The 21,859-nt window shown below is 47.3% G+C and overlaps 1 protein-coding gene across 1 annotated transcript in view; it reads right to left on the bottom strand.

Annotated features, from left to right (window-relative positions):
* FAM98B (family with sequence similarity 98 member B) overlaps window positions 1-21,859 on the bottom strand; it is a 308,354-nt gene that overhangs the window by 230,064 nt on the left and 56,431 nt on the right. The window contains exon 3 of the mRNA XM_069638554.1: window positions 7,947-8,081. Within this exon, the coding sequence (XP_069494655.1) occupies window positions 7,947-8,081 (135 nt within the window). The remainder of the gene's footprint in view (window positions 1-7,946; window positions 8,082-21,859) is intronic.

Raw genomic sequence — 21,859 nt, 5'->3', positions numbered from 1 at the left:
GCATTTGGTCACATGAACCTTTAACGTTGCGGTCACGTGCGTCTCTTGATGTTCCTTGTAGCCCAATGTTTGGCACCTAACGTATCTGCAGACAACGGACTGCCATATTGGTATGGGTGAAAACACCGTTATTAAGCCCCACTACATTCATATTGTTAATGTTAACTGGACGAAAAAGTTGACTAATCAAAATGTAGAATTCTCAATAGTGAACATTATAATGATGAAAATTTGAAGAGGAGTCTCAATATTTATAGTTCAGGTTTTGGATAGTATAATATAACCAGTGTGAAGCACATTGGGAGTCATTACGACCCAGGCGGTAACCATGGCGCTATAAGCGCCATGGTTGCCGCGGATATTTTACCGATTGCGCCATGGTGAATGGTGGAATTACCGCCCCATTCCAAGGTTGGCGGGGCGGTAATTCCCCATTCACCATTGGCCCTTCCCCATTCCCATTTTTGCCCCCATAGGGCTCAATGGAAATGGGGAAGGCGGTAGTTACGGTACCGCAAATTACGGTACCGTAAATACCTCCAAGGTCCCTTTGCAGGTCCAATCCTTAACGGCTGGTAAAAACCGGCCGTTAAGGTCGGGACCCGCAAAGGGACCTCGTAATTAGGTGGTAATGGGTTAACGGCGCCGCCACCTTTTACGGCGCCGTTAACCCCCCTATCGCCTGGGTTGTAATGAGGCCCATTGTATTCCCTACATCCAATATACAGTTAAAGCCCCTCCTCTATTCTCTTAGGTGGTCAACATTGCACAAGCTAAGGTTGCTTGGCTCTTAAAGCTGTGTCATAACACAATCTTACCACAGTCCGGTTTGTGTTGACTATGACACAGATATTGCTATAGACCTAGATATACACACACATGTTGCATTTCCGTACATACACTACAATACTACTAGAATATGTCAAGTGTCCATGGGGAAACCTATCCAGTGTTCCAGCATCGTTAGCCTGTAACAAACTAAGGAAAAACATTTTTCTTTTCTTGCTTACCATCAAATGCACAGCTTGCAACCAACAAGATAATTAGGTCTCCACAATTGTTGTCATTTCTGCACCCAAATTTCAACCCAAGTCTGTACACGTTCACATATTTATAGTTCCCTATAGCCAATGGCACATGGATCTTACAACTTATCTGTACAGTTCAACCTGTACCATACCGGATGGTTTAGACATCAGTCAAATAAAACAATTCAAACAATTCTTCATTCATCCCCTTAGGATGTGTGGTGTCCAGGCGGTGGATGCAGAACATTTCTCTGTGTCAAAAGGGTATTAAAGTCACCCCCTCTATTTGGGCATTTCACCACCCCCAATATAGTGAATTGCATCATGTCCATGTTCATTATAATGTTTTGCCACTGGTGATTTCATGTCTTTACAAGGCACATTCGGCTTGTGTTCTGTCCATCTTTCTCGAGCAGTCCTTGCCGTTTGCCCAACATATAGAAGCCCAAAGGGGCATTTTATGCTGTAGATAACACCCAATGTCCTGCAGGTGGCATAGTCACTGTGGTCACTTTGATTAGTATCGACAATCTTAAAAGGTGCATTTTTGGAAGATTTCTTTTGACACAAAAATATAACCATTTATTGTTGACTGGGGACCTCGATACCAAGTACATCTTGCAGGTAGGTCACCAGGTACATTTCCGTTAATTCAAAGTAAGTCCCAAGTCTGCAGAAATTATGTCCATAAGGACCCTCTTTTATATGCGTAGTTGTTGGACATATCGTCTGACAGAATTGCAAGGGAACTGACAGTAAGAATTTAAGTCCACACAGATTATAATGCTGTTAGAGCAGAGATCACTCTGCCATTTCTTCTAAGCTGTTGAATATATATCCAAGCCGTGTTACCTTCGGATTCCTATAAACATTAAGTGAATACCAGAAATCTGGATAATACCATATGTCCCAAATTAACTCAAAAGCTTGAATATCAGGATTTGAATTACCCCAAATCACGGAGTAAACTTTCAACCCATTACGCAAGCCCATAAGTAACCTCCAAACCCCCACTAGACTCCCCTTATCGCCTTTAGTTGCTGGGTTAAGGATGAAAGAATAGCCGTAAAGTAGATGTATGTCCAATAACCACAAATCTTGCAAAATGAATGGGTCAAAGGCCTCAAGGTTCTCATTATCTTGAAATAGATGAGAGAAACCCCTTGTATTCCAAGATAAAATACAAAATGAGCCCACCCCCACCCCTTTTAGGCAAGCTTTGCTAACACCCTTCGGTTCGAAATACAGGGCTTGTGCAACCCATGACCAATTAGATAGTAATGTGCAATTTTGCTGCCCTTTCGTCCACAGAGACTGTCCTGGCAGTCACATTACCCACTGGACAAGTAATATGCAAGGGGACGTTCGTCCATGAGGACTCTAAATTCAGGGTAGAAGCTCTTTGATTCGAGTATTATGATCTTATGTTACTCAAACATGATATTTCCGTTAGGCCATACTTCTGCAGGAGAAGATAATCTGCAGCCTTCAATATTGTGTAATAAGCCAATGTGGAGACGATGTGTAACACCACTTTATTTAATTTATTTAATATAAAATCACTAACAGATTCGACTTTGCTGATGAGTCAATCCCCTTTAAGCACACTATAGAATTGAATAGAGCTAGCACATTTGACCTGTTTAGAATTACAGTCTTTGGAGATTGGAGTCTTTCTAGCAACAGTAATTTGGTGAACGGCCCATCCCCGCAATGGGGGCAGGGGCACTTATACTCAAGACTTAATTAATTTGGCGAGTGGGTCAGTGGGAAAGGCAAGGTAGCTTGTCGGACCAAGCCTTTGCTCCTCCTACAAAGTCATAAAAGGTAAATCCTCACAGTCAAACTGTCCAGGTCCATTTTTCAATACACCAACACAAGAGGCTTCTTGAATATTAGCTACCTCTCTACCTGGTTGGTTTTTCCCATCTTGTTGTTCCGTCGCGACTGGAGTCCGCGTCACTGGAGGAGTATTGGACGATTCATTCATTAAATAGGTATAAAAATTCAATAACAAGTTTGAGCTTGTTGCATGATCAGAGATCTCTCTTGGCTAGCACCCCCAGGTTCTGGTAAGTGGTCCAAGATGTTGCACCAGCCCAGACAGAACATTCACAGAAGGCAAACTCTTGCCATGCTGCTGATTTCTCAACACCGGAGCACTAGAGACGCCCGTCATAGAGTTGACCTCAAGTGGCGGAAGATTCAAGTCCCTACGAAACTAGCGGGAGCCGGGGTCGATATTTTTTTTCTTTTCTTCCAGTGGAGGCACAGGTTTTATTTTTTGGTATTTTTTCCTTTGACAGAATATGGATATATTTGCAATTGTGCAGCTTCAGTATTTCAAAGAACGGCAGCACACACTTCAATGGCAAAGTACCAGCATTTCTTTGCAGGGCAGGTGTCTTTTTTTGTTTAAAGAGATACGGCTAGTACTGACATATAGAACAGAAGAATTACATGTCAGCAGACCTGCGCAATACTTTAAGTGGTAGATTACATGCACTGGGTTGTGTTGGGACGGAAATGAGTCTGGCCCAACCCCCTAGGTGCTTACGAGTGAGGTGAATCCCATGAACAGCCGCGCTATGTACTAGGGGCGTGTTAAAGCATCTAAGCACAGACGCAATATCACTGATATTATAGATGCATAGACTTGGTGCGCGCAAATAAAGAGATGCCATATTATAGTTATGGAAGACACATGCAGCCCTACATGGCTGCACAGTAAACGTAGACCCGACGGAGAAACATTAACAGGCCCAAACGCTGAGGACAGATGAGCCTGCATTGCAAATTCCCACATAACCTCCCCCTTGTTCCCGGACTGTTACAATTATTTAGTATGAGAAATGCACCCTGCAAGGCCATGAGACAGTACCAGGCTTCTCAAAGTGCCCATTCATCACAACCAAGACAACAGCAGATCTCTAACCGCCACCCAGCCCACCAGGAAGGATAGCATCCACCGCTGACCTAGTCCAAGTATCCCTGCATTCCAGGATAGTGAGTGACCCCCAGCCCGTCAGCCATAAAACCAATGGTCATAAAAGAGCTGAATACATGCAACCATTTCACCTTGTCCAATAAAAACACCCTTTGTAATGCGAGGGACAGGGAGGAATACATTATAGATCAAAACGAGGGTGGAAGGCTTGGGTGTGAGGAGTGAGATATTGACAGAGCACAGAATGTGTGGGTCAGCATGATTTTATTTTGATATCACCCCCCACCCCCCCTCACCCGGTGGCAGTTCATAAGCATCACAGGTGCATGCCATAATGATGTAGTGGGAGCATTAGCTCACAAAGTGTAACCTTGGAAGCGTCAGACCTTCAGTCCATGAAGAGATGAGCCCAGCTGACCCACGTGGGGAAGGCAGAAGGCAAAGATTAGAACCAATCATAGCCTGGCATCCCCTATGGAGCAGGACCATGTTCACGGTCTCAGCAGTGCTCGTTTAGACCCTATGCATGACGGCATCAGTGACGCTGTGGAAGTACTAATGATCATGTTGGAGCTAGAACGTTCTCGAGCAGCAGAGGCCTCTGCTAAACCCTTTGCCTTTTGTACAATTAAACCTAGTTATTCTTGCAAGCAATCCCATGGCCTTTTTCCCCTAGAGGGTTGTATTCTTTCTGGCGTGAGTGTAAACAGGGACTTGCCTTCAGTTGCAAAACGTAGCCAACAGTACCAGTATTTCCAAGGAGTACTGCCATCCTCTACTACATTTTCGGAACGGGTCTGTCCCAGTCAGAAGAGCTACTATCTCCCCCACCCAATGGTACAGTACATGCACCTATTGCCCCTCTCAACAAGTGCAAAAGGACCAAAATGGGCATGTCTGAACAGCCTCGAGTTAGGATGCCCACTGCCAGGCATTGCTGTGGGAGACTTTGCGCTCCATTCCAGCTTCTGAGTTGAGTTAGCCTTCCATATTTTAATACATTTGCAATACTCTCAGTGGGACAGTACACGCAGTTCTCAGCAGATCTACTGTGCTTTAGCGTAGAAAGTAATTTCTTTTTGTATACATTTCTGTGTTATTTTAATGGCACAGTGCTAGCACTTCTCAGCAGGAGTACTCCACGTCATTAAGACTTTTCCGCAAAACTGCTTCATTATAGCCATTTTCTAGGTATAAGGGGTAACAGAGCACCATATGAGGAGACGGGTAAAGTACTGTTAGTTTTATCTTAATTGTCACAATTTCTCAAACTGTCTGCTATACATTAAAAGATCTTATCAGTAAGTCTCAGTACGAAAGCTGTATGTTAATTCGGACAGTACATGATTTCTCACTAGAGGAGCTTTATTTTCATTTGCACCATACTTGAAATTGTTTTCAGACAAATCGGGGTCCAATGATTGAATGGATTAGGAATTCTCATCACCATCTGAGTAGTTGTGATGGACACTGTATGCACACCTCACATTTAACAGCCCTTCCTATGCTTGGCATTTGACCAACACTTCAGGTGCACAAGAGATATTTCAGCACCATATTGGGATGCATCAGTGCATGGCTTTTGCAATCATACTACTGTGCAAAGAAAAGCGGATACATGGATCGCCATTGATGGATTATCAATTCAGAATGGTTTCAATTTTAGTTTGAGACCACCACAGTGTTATTGAGCAAGACTCCTGGCAGGCTGGCTCACAGAGTATACCATTATCCGAAATATGAGAAACCAGAAATATAAGGGAGGCCCTGGAATAAGCGGTGGTACTTACATTTATAATATAAAGTCCAATTGTATTGAGCACATTAACTACATTGGGCTATTAGCTGGCACAGAAACAATTATGTGCATTAGATCCACTAGCATGGATTGTAACAATGGTGCAATTTCTAATGTCCTGGCTACTTTTATTGGTATTATTTCTCTGTAGGGCCGTGGCACAATTAATCATGCCCTTTAATGGCGTGGCACATACAACGGTCTACTTTGCTACTATTGTTCTATTTTGAAATGGGTTGGTTTTAATGGACTAGTCCGTCTGCTAGGGAGACATGCCCCTGTGTATTGTAACAGGACTGGCCTAGACTTTCTTACGGTTACCTTAAAACTGCTAATGAACCCTATACAAAGGTTTGCTCTAAAATACACGCATAGGCACCATTTCCTGCAAAATGTTCTGGGGGAGGAGGGAAGGTGTGAACACCCCCTGAAACAATCCCGGGGGTGGCTGCATTGATGATCAGCTCTCATTTTAAGGTTGAGGCACCTCTTTGCTTTTGTTTCTAGTGATTTCTCATCACTGAAAGACCTACTTCAGATAGGAACTTGCTGTCAATAAATGATTATGTGCCACCATGTGCATTTGAAAATAAGATTTCAAATGCACCAGTAAGTTTCAACAGCAACCCACATAAACAAAAAGGTTGCCACCAAACGGCGTAACTCATTTGCAATGCCTTGCTAGTTCATAAGAATCAGGATGGTTTGCACATCCTGCAACAATGGTACAGTGACCCAACAAGCCAGCACCACCATTCTGAAAATGCGGGTGCCCCTAGATACGGGCAGCATGCCTAAAGAGCCTGACCACAGAGCAGAAGGAAAATCTCCCAAACACCACCACTTTTAGCTCACTCTCCTCGAATATTATCACCAATCCTTTAGTTAACCTCACTTCCTGATGTTAATCCCTCCTTTGTTCGCAGGACCATCTTCTTTAGATCACTCTCCATTCCTGACATTATAGCCTCCACGGCCTCTCCACGCATGACATTTACACAGCCTTCCTCAAACTCTCTGCTCCCACAGTCTCCTCCTGCTACCCTCCTGCTACCCTCCACTGCCACCAGCTGTCCACTCTTCTCCACTTTTGCAGTCTCCTGGTCATCCATGACCTTCCAGCCTCCAACCCTCACCAAATGAGAGCCTGCTCCCGCAACCCACACTATAGACTGGCCGGAATACAGAGGGAGATTCTCCCCCCTGTATCCTTGTTGAGTCTGCACCTGTGAATACCAAGGGTATGAGAGCCGATACTGGCTTAGGCTCCTGGCTTCCTGTGGGTCAGAATGAGGTGAGGATGCTGGCCTAAAGCTATACAATCCCCATCAGCCATTTTGGAATTCATGTATGTGTATGGTGGGTAAGGGAGAGCTGCCTGGGGTTGGGGCATGACTGTGTACGTTAGGTTGTAAGACAAATACAGTCTTGGTGGAAAAGGGGCGTTTTGAACGTTATTTTCAGGTGCCCCTTGATGTTTGCATTGATCTTGCAGATCAGCAGACCAAGACAGGTATGTGAACCTTGCTAATGATAGGGTTGGGGGCCCATTTAGCACCTCTGCTTTTTAGGACTGAGAAAGGGTTCCCAAAAAACAACTGTTTATACATCCCTCTACTGAATCTGAATACCGATTACAAATGCAAATACAGTGAATCAGTTAAGGCATCCCCAATACATAAAAGGATATCCTTAGGAAGAGGTTATTGGGAAAAATCATTTCAATGATTAGAAGTAAACTAGTCACTCGCGCTTACTCTATAGAAGCAATGATACAAACAAGCATTCAGCTCTGGCATCACTTCTACATACATGGTATCTCATCTAATACATTTTGGAAATCTTAACATTAATAACGCTTCTTTCAATATAATATGAGCACACACAGCCAACAGCTGTTGGGCGATATTAAGAAGTCTCTCCAATACCTTTTAGATGGGCAGACAGCACCACTATCTAAGGTGAGCTTCCTCATAAATAGGGACAGCTCAGTGCTTCCAGAAGGTAAGAGCGAGCAACATGTGTACTATAATCGTTGGAAGGCTTCTTCCCAATTGTTGTGATATAATATATGCAGAGTATAGGGAAGAATCGCCCACTCATTTGTAATAACTGGACCCTCTAACAAACCCACCGAAGGAAACAAAGGAGACAAGTGTTGCTTTTCACTTACATAGGAGTTTTAGGCAATCTTCACTTTTTGTCAATCTGTCTTTCAGATCCCCGGACACCAGAGAGGGATATGGACATTGCATTTCCTTCAGGAAGCCACTGATTTCTAGCTGGAGGCTGGCGATGTCATCTCCCTCTGGAAAAAAAAGCAAAAAAGGAGTGATGAGAAACCTGCAGTCTTAAGAATCCTAATGAAGTGCAGTACTTCCAGAGGGTTCAGTCCCCAAACACATGCTCGGAAACCCAGAAACAGCTTCCCAGTGCCTTAGAATACTGTAGCAGTTTGAAGTAGTAAGTGTGTGTGGTTTGTCTGCATATTTACGTGTTGGTACAGAAGGGTCAACAGACCCTGCCTAGCTAACATTTCTCTACCTCCCCTGGCCCTTACCATAAAGATAAATTCTGGTGACATGCCAGTGATACAAAACAGCGTGGTCCATACTCTGACCAAATAAACATGTTGAAGTATTTAAAGGTTTTTCCGAAAACAAGATTTATTGGAAACCCATGCCTTTTGTCAGGGGTCTCTTTCCTGTGGGTATCAGTTTTTTTGGACTACTACTCCTGTGTCCCCTCACTATTGACCAAGCCAACTAAACTGGCTAGGACTAATGGGGTCTGCCCTAAAACCTAGTTTATCATTTATTATAGAGGAACATTAGGACACAGAGGACATTTAAACCCATGGAGGGGCTGTATAATAGACATTATGTTAGAGTTTGCAACTCACGTGGAAGTTAGAATTGGGGCACGGTATGTACTAGCGCCACATTCCCAAGAAGGAAGTTGGGCCTACTGGGCGATGTCCGATAACCAGGACCTGTACTTTGCTCCTGTTTGTTAAATCTGAATTTCAATCCCAGCATGTTTTATGTCATGAAGGAAAAACAATCCAGCTGAAGAGTCTCCAACAACGGTAAGCAAAGGCTCTACAGTTTTGGGGGCTCGTCTCACTAGATTTATACAAATGCGCCAATTAGAGTAGTAATAGTAGCAGACAATGGAAAAAGAAAAAAACTGCCACTATATAAAGCATCATATACATTTCTTATTGTTTTACACCGTGAGCAACACTTGGCAGTATAATGAACATTTACTGAAAGGGTCTAGTCCAAGCCCTCAAAGTATGCCCTCTAAAGAGGTTTAAAAAAATGAATATCAGCTAACATTACAGTGATGTTTAATTTTGTTTTTGAGGCAAAGGGGCTTGTAATGTAGCCCATCTTCTCAGTCTATGCTTACTGTCAGAGAGGACGAGCAGTTTCAATGATCGTTCTGCCACTGCTTTGCATACATGCAGGACCAGGACAGCCCTGCCACCTCAGAGATCCCGGCTTTTCCTCCATGACAGCCTCCTCCCACAAAGGATGGCAAGGATAATAGGCCCTAAATCTGCTGGACACATCATTACCGCCAATACCCTCAAAAAGTGTGCTGAGAAGTCTGGGCTGTGAGGGACTCGAGATTCTGCCTGCGGTCCAAGCATCACCCACCAGAACATTTGTGATAATATCCTCTTCCGGGACCAGCCTCCACTCCTGCACACGGCATAAACAAGGAGGCGCGCTGAATCACTTTCCTCATACTTTGTCCAACAAAACGGGAGATGGAACCACTATCCATTACTGTAGCATCACCCTGGACCCACTACGAGAGGCTGAGAGAAGGGGCAGAGAAAGACAGACCAAACAAAAAAGGCTTCTGTTCCCTTGTCCTTCTGTCTGCATCTCTATCTCTGCGGCTGATGTGCTTTGATCGCATTAGTGCAGTGATCCCCAACGTGTCGCTTGCAAGCAACCTGTTGCTCTACTGACCCTAAAATGTTGCTCGCCAGTTGCTCTGTGTCATTGTGTGGAGGCTAAGAAGAAGAACATTCAGGGATGAGACATCATCAATGGCAGTGTATCTTGAGGCAGAACTGCGCGGGAAGGCTAGCCAATCAGCCTGCTCTATTAGGCATAACATACTGTGAGTTGTTTAAGCATTAGCTGTGGAGGGATCAGTAGAGTGGTCCGAGTGGTGGGGCAGGCCAGATGGATGCAGGGAGCAAGGGGGTGGCTACGGAAATTAATCTCTTGGGGCTTCAGATGAGAGTCCCCAGTGATTGAAGAGAACCTGAAGCACAGAAACTAGGCTGGCCTGGCCATCCATGTGAATACCCATTGGACTGCTCTGTAGTCACAAGTAAAATGACTCCCCACCCTTATTGAGACAATCCCTGTCTTAGCACTCTAAAATTTCTATGCCACTTGGAGCTCTGGTACATTATGAGGTGCATCGCTGGCTGGATCAAGTACACAATCTACGAAGATAATGTTGCCGCCAACTGAGCCTTCCCCTGCTGCACTCAGGTAGACAGTAAAGGGGTTAGCTGCTGAATAGTAAGAAAATAAGTGACTTGAATGCCCAACTGTCAATAAGTCTCTTGTACATGTATGATTGAGTTTGTTGCCAACATTTTTGGTCCAAAACATTCCACACTAATTGCATACTCTTTGTGAAGACCTTTTCATCTTCGGAGTCTTCTTTCACTATGGAAGTGCATCAATGAGAAAAATAAATGAACCAAATGCCTACGTTTGTGTTCTGGTGACAAATGCCAACTTCTGTGGCTTTATACAGCTTTTACCTGCATATTGGACAAATAAGCGGCATGCATGCTCAAACTTTACTTCTTAAACAATTTGCTTATGTCAATTTATTTACATGTGAAGTTTATATTTGCAGGCCCCATGCGCCATCATTTGCACACCTTACATACTACTGCAGTGCCTGGTAGGAAAATTCACATTGTAGAATGCTTTGCTTATCTGGCATGTGACTAATGGGTTGCTATGCGGAATGAGTTCCGAATTGTGCACAATTAGTGTAGCTACTAACTGCAATTCACTTAAGTTACTGAAAATTATTACTTAGTGACATAGTAATTATGTTTAATTTAGTATAGCGTTTCTTGCTAGATTCTTCCTGCTTCTAAATTCTTTAAGAACGGATATTACCCAATGTAATGTACTGAATTCATCAACCTCAAGAGATCAATGGCTAAGTCGACGCTGCCACAGGTTTGCACTTGCAAATTGCAGGCTGACCCGATGTCAAGGGATTGCACTTAACAAGTGAGGTATGCAACCATAAACATATAACATGTACAATATGAAGGAAAAAACCCATCCCTTCTGTAATGTGGTCTTCAAAAGTTCCAATTTGTGAACAATGTTACTGGCCCACCAACATGCTTAAAAATTCACCACTTGCAATATTTCCCAAGGGATTGCTTGGGGAAAGAGTACCCAAATACATGAGAATCTTTTTTTTTTAATTCCTAATCACTGGTTTTTAATGTAACAAACCTTGAATGCTTTAAAAAGCACTACTTTCCATTAGACCTCTTAGGTGGATAATCCCCTCCACCCCCAGACAAAGCATGGTTCAAATGATCCTTAAATTCTACCATACTATGTCCAGTGTTACTCATCCTGTTCTCCTAAAAATGCACAATTTGCTCCAAAAGTGCCCGACAATCCCTTTGGAGGGATGGGTGGGGCAGCATCAAAATAAGCCTTTATATTTTGGAGTAAATGCTACTGTTGAAACGTGCTTAAAATATTTGCCATTAAATTCCTGGGAGAGAACTCTAAGCACTCAAATATTTTGTTACATCCTGCAATGTTTTATAATAATTTTGCTGGTCTAGTGCCTAGAAATGTACAGTTTGACACTTCATTTACTAAAGATTTTATTGCTATACCAATATAATTTCAAATGATGTTTAAGGCAATTATGAATTGCCTGGACTAGGCTTACACCTGGATGAGATTACTGTTAATTAACGATAATTAACATTGCTATTAGCAGTATTGAGCTTAGTACAGTTATGATTTGTTCCAATCATTTTACCACTGACTGAATGCTGATAAATTACTGAAGTTGCTCAACATTTAATCTGACACTCCAATGTTGCGCATTTCTAACAAAAGGTTGGGGACTACTGCTTTGCAATAGGAGCAGATGTTATCAGTGTATCTGGGCACCACAAACCCGAAATGGCTTCTTTTTAAGTTTGTGACAGGCAGTACAGAGTTGTTTCCTAGCCCCTCCCTTCCTCCACCGGGGATCAATCTCATGCCTTGCTTCATGGATAGGTGTCTGGCTGCGCAGAACAGAGTTTCAGTACTGGCACATACAGAAATGTGTGATCACTCTTAATCCCCCCAATGCACCATCCAAAACAGAGCAGCACATATAAGAGAAGGTGTGAGAAGTTTACAATTGAAGCATCCATAGCTTGGAGTACGTATCATTGCCCCATCCATCATTCATAAATGCACAGGGGCTGCAGAAGAAGAAAGTCTCTATACGAATTGCCTTCCAGCTCAATAAAACCTTGGTGTCAAAGGGAAATCCAAAAAAATAAATAAAGAAAGAAATCCAGCAAAGCCAAAAAGGAAGGTAGGGTACCAGAAATTAAATTGCTCCTTTTCTTTTTGATCACTAAACAGTAACCATTGAACAAATAATAAGTGGAGGAAAACGCCACTTTTGTTGTAAGGGCTTCTCGCTATATGCAATTTAGTTTTCGCTTTAGCATGGTGGGGCCACCAATTCAAATCCAGGATCCATTCATTAACTGGTGACATTTTGTTCAACAGAAAAAAGGCAAAACTATTCATAATACACATTCTCTTTGAAAGCATTAAGAAACAAGGGAGCCCAAAAAGCTGGCGTTCCTATGCCCTATAGTCCAGCTCGGAACTTTGCGTCCACATCCCAACCCATGGCTGGTTCAACCTCTGCCACCATGTAGCTATCCTTGGCACGTGTAGGAGTTATGATCTGTAGTTATCCTGAGTCTGAGTTGGGTAATGGGTACTAGTTTAGAATGATTTTAGATTTGACTTGTGAGATAATCTTCCTTAATGAGACTTTCAGGAAGCCTTTGTTTTCCCAGGGCAAGATGGAGGTCAGGCTCAGCAGCAGTTCCTTTCAGCAATATCAGGACCTTTGGTGGTTAAGCCTCTTTTCTACAAAGTCTCTTGCCTCCGAGGACATGATGTGTCCAAAATAACAAAACAAAGTTCCTTTCCGTATGTACGTTGGGTGATGACTCTTCAGCCTTGGATCCCCCTGTTCCGGGCTCAGACCCTTCTCGAATGTTCGCCTCCCTCCGTCGGGTTCACTACAGCCTTTACTCAGAATATTTTACTTGTTACATTCACGAGTCTCAATGTCTTTTTAAACAATCTTTCACTGTGGACATCCCTCAGCCAGGTTCACTCATCAACACAAGGTTAACAGGGTTATTATACTTCACCCAGTTTAGCAAGCATCCCTCAGCCGGGTTCACACTTGCCAGTTACACAGTTCACTTTGCTTTAGACAATGCAGGATTTTCTTCCCCTAGCTTTCCTCTTGGTTACGATAGCCTCCCGCCGTCGGGATCAGACCATCAATTCACTGAAAACATCCCTCGGTCGGGTTCATGCTGGTCATACTCTGGTCGTACCATTAGGTTCATTTCCTACCCAAGTCCAGGTTTCAGCCCCCAGTCAGGCTTCACGTACTTCAATGTTACGGACCACCCAAATTCGCAGGCATCCTTCCGTCAGGTTCACATTTGCCACAAATACAGTTCATTTGGTATCCAAAGTCTTATGAGCGCCCTCATGGCACAGGACCACTCTGCAGCTGCTCTCTCCCTGGGTCATTTCAACAGTTCTATAACACACAAGGTCTCGGTTCTTTGATTCACATTATGTTGCCATCTGCAATCTTCGCTCACAGTTCTGTTTACTATCAGTTCTCCGTCCGACTCACCAGCTGTGATGAACTGCTTGGTATTTCTTGTCTCTGGAATCAAGGGCAGCACCACAGTAGCAAGCGTCTCTCCCCGACTTGCTTATCAGTGTAGGAGGGTTCTGTGCACCGTTGACACCTCTTACGCCACACGCTGGCTGTTCCTGGCCTTGAGATTCCGGTCTCAGAGGCTTTGCGGGTCTGGGTCGAAAAGGGCAAGGACACTTCCCTCCTTGTCATCCTTCTGTTCTCGTCGCCTTTCTCCTCCTCTTGAAATGCCGTCCTGGAATAGCTGCATCGTTGTATGGTCTGCCTTGATGAGTGTGCTCTTGTGCGTCACCTTTTATCCCCGTGGGGAAGGGAAAGGGCAGTCAGGTGTGTGTGTGGGTAAATTGCCAGACTCTGCCTGACCCTTGAGTTGGGACATGTCAGGTAAACGGTTCTGGTGTTAGTTTGTTGTCTTTCATGGGGTAAGAAAGTGTTTGCGTCGGGATAGGACTTCCACTCCGCACTGACCACCCATACCGCCCTCCCCCCCCCCACCCATCCAGGTGATCCTCCCGCATTGGTCCAGCCCCAGGAACTGCATCCAATAGTGATGGCTGTGTCCCGGCCACCTGGATGACAGATCCTCTGGGACTACTCAGTGAGACACTTTCAGGTTTCTCACAGTTGACACCAATCTGTCTACTATTATATTTTCACAAAATGTGAATTCGCCCTAGCCCACTCAAATCTCAATATCTATGCTTCAAATTTCCATAAATGTACACATTTAAAATTACTTTGAACTAATTAACATCTCATATCCAGTGTCTCCTTAATAAATCAGTTAATGATCTGGGTGCAGGGCACATTTTTTTAAATTCACCAATGCATCATTCAATCACTAGTACAGCCACAAAGTTTGGAGAGAGTATCTCAATGCTAAATTGAATAAAACCGAGTTATCAGGGAGTTTGCATTTTCTTCCAAAATCAGAAAATGACTTGCGCGCACCCATATGGTCATCTATCAAACCTTTTTAAATAACCTGAATCAACATCATAGGGGTAAAAATGTCAAGTTGAATGCTATGGTCTAGGCACACATGTCACTCTTACTCACAAAGAAATTATTATCATCACTCACTAATGAGGAGTAGCAAGTGCACATTTGGTAGCCTTTCTATACATGCATCCAGGGCAATTGGATTACAAACAGTGTTCATCAATGCCTTAAAGAATAGCCTAACCTGCTCTAGCTAAAAAAAGCTGTCATTATTTTCATTTTGGCAGCCAATAATATAACTGAAAGTCTGTAAATGTTCAACTCAGAGGAGGCCACCAGGGGGCGCATAGGCGATGGATGCCTGAAGACGCTGCTCCCACCGAAACTGGGCCGTGTTGAGGGATTGAGCCCCCCCCCCCCGCTGGCCCCCTCCCTCGGAACTGCAGTTCTCAGTGGCGGTGAACCCCGGGGGACCCCCACCGGGCGAAAGAGCGATGCCGAAAGACCCTCGGGTGCCGGAGCACGAGGCCTCGCGGACAAACGAGAGGATCCACGAGAGGCTCCGCCCGCCTCCGGAACTGAGTGGGGAGTCGTGGTGCGCGGTAGCCGTTGAGGCCTGCAAGCGTGCCTGACCTCTCCACCCCACCCCAGTCACAGAGCATGCCAGCGCTCCGGTGGGGACTCCACCGTCAGGGCCCCGCGGCACAGGAGGACGGTACCAGCGTAGAGCGGAAGCCCCAGGCGGCGGCGACTCGAGCCGCGGACCCGGACCCGCCAATGGAGAGGCAGCCCGCTTGACCCGAGCTCCCGAACACGGAGTCGAGCAACAGGGGTGCCGAGGCCCCTTCCAACGGACCCTGGCGAGGGCCATCAGAGCAGTGGACAGCGGATAACAGCGGGGCACGGCTGGTGAGGAAGGTGAGAGGCCCAGGTGGAAGGAGACTTACACAGGTGGTGGCCCCTGGGCTCCTTCCCAGGGCGAGTGCCCGCCTGCAGATGAACTCTGAAGAAAACATGGCCGATAGTATCTAACCAGCACGCCGTGGGCGCTGCGCCCCCCTTCCCTGGGGGCCTAGCCTGGACCTTCATCCGATCACAATTTCACACACATCGTCGCCACTTCCCCACCACAGGGACAGACGACCACAAGCAGCGGGGAAAGGGCGTGTAAAGAGTGTGAGGCCCCCACCGGAGGCCGGTGGGGCGTGTGCCCGCTCAAAGATAGCTCCCCACGGAGCGGTTTTACCTGAAGGAGAGAGGGCAGTCTCCCAACCGGGTCATTGCTCTTGGCCCCCGAGGACCGCCGGCCGGAGGGAGAGGAAGGGAGATCAGATGAGCTGGCGCCACACCCTCCAGGAGTACCATTACGAGGACACCAGAAGGGAGAATAGCGGCCCGGAACGGACGACCAGAATGTCCCAGCCCGAGACCTCGCCCCCGCCCACCCTTACAATGGAAAAGGGCTTTGCCTCGGTCCTGCAGGAGATTAGAGACATGCGGGCGGACATTGCCCAGAAAATGGAGAACATGGACCGAAGGGTGGACAAGGTCGAGGACAGACTGTTGCAGCTGGAGACCAACCAGTCCTCAGCAACGACCCAAGAGATGGACATGTCCCTGAGAATAGCTGCTCTAGAAAAAAGAGACGAGGAGAGGGCCAGGCAAATGGACGATTTCGAAAATAGGGAACGAAGGAACAACCTCAGAATCTTTGGGGTGCCGGAGTCGGAGGGAGAAACGAAAAGAGAATTGAACCGGGTGGTGAGGGACATCATCACCCTCCTTTTCTTGCACGAGATGACGACCAAACCAACGTTTGATCGGGTCCACAGAGCGGGGGGCAGAGCTGGGGGCCCCCGGTCAATTCTGGTCCGCTTTCATTACTACACCGAGAAAGCGAAGGTTCTGGAGGAGGCCAGAAAGACACGGGAGATAACCTATAACAATGCACAAGTGTCAGTTTTCCAGGACCTCTCTTCATACACACTGGCCAAACGCAGGATGTGCCGCCCTCTAACACAAATGCTAAAAGAGAAGGGGGTGCGCTATAGATGGGGGTACCCCTTCTCCCTCATGTTCGAGTACGAGGGTCAACGGTCGACCCCGATTACGGAGGAGGACATAAGGGGAGCCATCCAAGAGTATGTGTCGGACCCGTCCCTGCGGAGAGAACCCACGGGATTCGCAGCGTAAGGAGCCAGAGAACGCAGGCCACAAGGAGAGAGGAGAAAGAAGACGGGTCCGAGGAAATTTAAGAAACTGAACCCGCCGTCCCAGACGACGGACAGGGAGGACGCTGACCCCAGACACAGAAGCGGGCCGGTCTGGCCTGGGGTAGTCTGGTAGCTGAAACACCAATCTGGAAGTGATAAAGGGTACGGGCAAACCGGGCAAAGAACTTAGTTCACAATCACAACGTCCAGCCTGGCTCAAAGACGAGTTGACTTCCAGGACCAGGACCATGGGGTCCAAGGACGTAAGGGGCCTCCCAGAACAGCAAGTATGTCGGCTACCTGGGGGTGGGGGTTTGGGGGTGGGGGCAGGGGGCAAAAAGGGGGGGGGTTCAAGGAGGAGTGATTTCCGACATTAGCCCAGCCGGAGGCGGTAGGCTGGTGGTCCGGCCAATTACCAGCAATGGAGGAACTATTTAGCTGGACGCCGGGGTGGGGGGTGGGGTAATTGAAGGAATAGTTGGGGTTGTTCAGTTCGGAGGAGGGACCAGGGGGAAGTTGGGGACAGGTTTAAGGCCCACCTGGGGGGAGGGGGCAAGGGAGATCAGGTTAGAACACAAAAGGAGCTGGAAAGGAAAGGTGCCATGAGTCAGCTATCCAGTAAGATGTTGATCTTAGACAATGGCTGAGGATCTGCCTGCCCTGGGCGTGGGTTCCCTTAATGTGCAGGGGTTGAACACCCCAACCAAGAGATCCTTAGTCTGCAGGGAATTCAGGAGGGCAAAGCTTGACCTGCTCTTTCTTCAGGAAACACACTGGGCTCAGGGGAAGGAACCGAAACTGCGAGGAGGAGGGATCAGGGAGGTCCTCAGCGCATCCCACAGAACCAAGAAAAGGGGGGTAGCCATACTGCTAGCTTGGGATGTTGGCTTTGAAGTGGAAGCCACGGTGAAGGACCCAGATGGCCGATACCTGCTGGCAAGGGGCTCTTTGCGGGGCTCCCCTCCGACTCTGGCAGTTGTGTATGGCCCCAATGAAGGCCAGGCGCAATTCTGTGAGGGAGTGAAGGACAGATTGAAATTGTTTGTTCACGGGATGTTGGTGGTGAGGGGGGATTTCAATATGGTCCTAGACCCAACCGCGGATAGAAAACGCTTGGGACCCCAGCCCTCTAGGGCTGCAGATGAAACCATGGCCCGTATCTTCCAGAGGGTCAACGCGGAGCTGGGCCTGGTGGACACCATTCCGACTCCCAGGACAGGGCTCCCCTCCTTCACATACTACTCAGCAATCCACACATCATACTCCCGTATAGACTACATCCTGGTGGATGAACCCCTTCTTCCACATGTCTCTGGCCACAGGGTTGAGCCGGTCCCTTGGTAGGGGGATGGCGGAGTGGCAGTAGAGGGAGATGGAAATGTAATGACTCCCTGTTGAAAGACGAAGTTCTGGCACAGGAAGTGCAGGACGCCATCTCGGAGTACTTCGAGTTGAACGACAATGGCGAGGTGGGCACACATGTGCTGTGGGACACCTTCAAGGCGACCTTACGTGGTGTCCTCATTAGAATGGGAGCCCAGAAAAAGAGGGAGAGGGAGGCCCAGGAAAAGTCCCCGAGGGAAAAGATAGCCCAACTTCAGCCGGGTGACCTCCCGGAGGCACCCCTGGAAAGGGATCAGATTTCCTCCCTAGAAAACTATAAACTCCAGTTGAAAGACCTCCTGTTACATAAGACTGAGCGCAGCCTCCAACCAGTGTAACAAATATTATGAGAAGGGGGACAGGGCTGACAAAATCCTGGCCTGGAAACTCAGAGAGATTCAGAGGAACAGAACGGTGAAGGCAGTGAAGAATGATCGGGAATCATTAGATCACAACACCCCAAACATTGGAGCAGCCTTTCGCCGTTATTATGAAAAGTTATACTCGTCAGAATATGACGGGGATGACACTCAGATTGAGGGTTGCCTGGACTCCATCCAGATCCCGTCCCTGACAGGCGAAATGGCGGAGGGTCTAGAGGGCCGGGTAACGGAAGAGGAGGTGGAGCATGCGATCAGTGGGATGAAGGTGGGAACGTCCCCGGGGGAAGACGGCTTCTCTGTATACTTCTACAAGAGGTTTCGGCTATCCTAGCCCCACACCTGGTGAGGGTGTTTAACAGGGTATTAGAGGGGGCTCTCTGCCTGATACCATGATGAGGGCCATAATCGTGGTTCTGCCCAAAGAGGGCAAAGACCCCACTGAATACTCCTCATATCGCCGATTTCCCTCCTCAATATAGATGTTAAGATCCTGGCCAAGGTGATAGGTAAACGGATGGAGGGGATAATGCCCAAGCTGGTTCACGGGGATCAAGTGGGGTTCATAGGGGGCAGGCAAGGCTCTGACAACATCAGGAAGACGATAGACCTAATCCACCATGCCCAAGAATCAGACCTCGAAGCAAGTCTGCTTTCCCTGGACTCCGAGAAAGCTTTTGACAGGGTAGAGTGGAGGTACATGCAACTCCTCCTCCGAATGGGCTTCGGGGCTCACATCAGGAACTGGGTTTCCGCCCTATACGGGGCCCCAACGGCGAGAGTACAGGTGAATGGAGAACTTTCCGACTCATTCCCTCTCACGCGGGGGACGCGGCAGGGATGCCCACTCTCCCCTTTAATATATGTCCTGATGATGGAGCCCCTGGCCATAGCAGTCCGAGCCCACCCCCACATTAAAGGGATTAAAAGAGAAGAGGTGGAGTTCAAGCTCTCCCTGTTTGCTGACGATATTCTAGCACACCTGGTGGAGCCCAGCTCCTCGCTTCCCCACCTCCTGTCCCCGATGACGACCTTTGGGCAATTCTCAGGGCTAAAAATAAACGCATCAAAATCAGTGTTACTCCCTACGAGGGCTCAGGACTCGTGGCTGGACCGCCGGGATAGGTGTGCGGGGATTGTGGTGGGTAGGGACTCCATTAGGTATTTGGGTGTGCTCCTCACGAGAGATCTCTCAAAATTGGCTTCGGCGAATTATGGGGGAGATTAAATCAGATCTGAGGAGGTGTCATCCTATCCTGGTATGGGCGCATGACAGCGGTGAAGATGAACAACCTCCTGAGACTGCTGTATCTTTTCACGGCACTCCCAACGGGGGTCCCCGACCAGATGTTTCGAGACCTACAGAGGGCAGTCCGAGAGTTTGTATGGCAAGGGCGGAACCCGAGGACAGGGAAGGCCATTCTAACGTTACCTAGGGAGGAGGGTGGTTTCGGGCTGCCGGACTTCCTTCTCTACCACCGGGCCGCCCAGCTAAGGGTCCTGTTGGAGCCTATGAGGGAGGGGATGGGCACCTATTGGTCTTATCTGGAGGACATGGATGCCCACCCTCTGAAAGTACGCAACCTTCTGTGGTTGCCGCGCAAACCCATCCCAAATAGACTGCATACCCACCCAACCCTGGGAATACTTTGATTGATCTGGAAAGAAGGACCCACAACCGCACACCTCACTTCATGGCCCTCACCGATGTCTTCATTCTGGTGCCACCCGCTCAAACTAGGTAGCAGGGGATTCAGGAATGCCCAGTCCTGGTCGGATGGGGGGTTGGAATGGGTGGGGCAACTGTTCAAGGAGGGCGAGTTCCTCGAATACGAGGAGCTGCGAGATGCGCTTGGGCGGGGGTCTCTTTCCGTCTTTGAATATTTGAGCCTGAAGGGCATCCTCTGTGACCAGACTTGGGGCCTGAATCTGGGAGACAGCTGACCCCCTTTGAAAAGTTACTAGACATGGCCACAACAAGGAAGGGGGTAGTATCCAAAATGTACCAAATATTGAACACTGTTAACTTGGAAGGGAGGAGAGGGTTTCATGGGTTCTGGAATGACTTGGCAGGAGAGGCTCTCGGAGGACGCATGGTCCAGGGTATTTAAAATAGCATTCCATGGGAACCTGTTTACGTCAGACATGGAGCACAACTTTAAGATCTTACAGGGATGGCATAGAGACCCATTGAAATTATCCAAGATGTTCTCGAGGGTGTCCCCCAGATGCCCAAGAGGATGTGGCCAAGTGGGGACGAGGGGTCACATGTGGTGGTTCTGCCTTAAGGTAAAGGGGTTCTGGGAGAAGGTACGGGGATGGATGGCGGAGGTCATCGAGAAACTACTCCCACTCAATCTGTTGACGATGTTGTTGGGCCTCCCACTGGAGGAGGCGGAAATATACAGGTACCCAAGAATGTGGGAGACCATGTTGCGAGCAGGAAGAGTGGCCCTAGCGCAAATGTGGAAAAGCCCGGAGACCCCCTCTAAGGAAGACTGGCTAAAAAAACTTAAGAACATGTTCCTCATGGACAAACTGACAGCCATGGTAAACAACGAATCAAGCACCTTCCAGGCAAATTGGTATGGGGTCTACCAGGCATGGGGGTGGGATGATCACTGATATTATGTGGACAACATGGGGCGTGAGGGCGATGGAGCCCAGAGAGTACCACTCAAGGACAAGGATGTAACCCACGGCCCGGGAGACAGCGGATCCTTCCAAGCCAGCATTTACGTGAACGCATAGCACAGCTCCAAGGCACCGAACTACGACTGATGACGACTCCTGCAATTGATTTTTCGATGGGACACTGATCTGGGGGGGAGGGGCGGAGTTGGGGAGAGGGGGTTGAGAGGGAAAGGAGACCCCAGGGGTTTGATGATGATGTTAAATTTGATATTCATATTGCTCCCGGTGTTGTCATTGTTTCTTTTTCAGAAAAATTGCCAATAAAACCAAAGTTAAAAAAGAACAAAAAAAAAAAAATGTTCAACTCCGTCCCACCCCCTGAAATTTTCTGAATAAGTCCCTATTCCCTGAAAGAATAATGGCAGTTATAACATAGCATCTGCATCAAACAAAACGTTAAACTTGGGAAAGACGAACATTTTCACAATTCTGAGTCTGCCAATCAAACATCACAATTTTAG

Source organism: Ambystoma mexicanum, chromosome 14, assembly GCF_040938575.1.
Source record: "Ambystoma mexicanum isolate Mex_15411 chromosome 14, UKY_AmexF1_1, whole genome shotgun sequence".
Classification (NCBI taxonomy): domain Eukaryota; kingdom Metazoa; phylum Chordata; class Amphibia; order Caudata; family Ambystomatidae; genus Ambystoma; species Ambystoma mexicanum.
The sequence above is the reverse complement of the archived record's forward strand: the minus strand, read 5'-3'. Positions and strand labels throughout refer to the sequence as shown.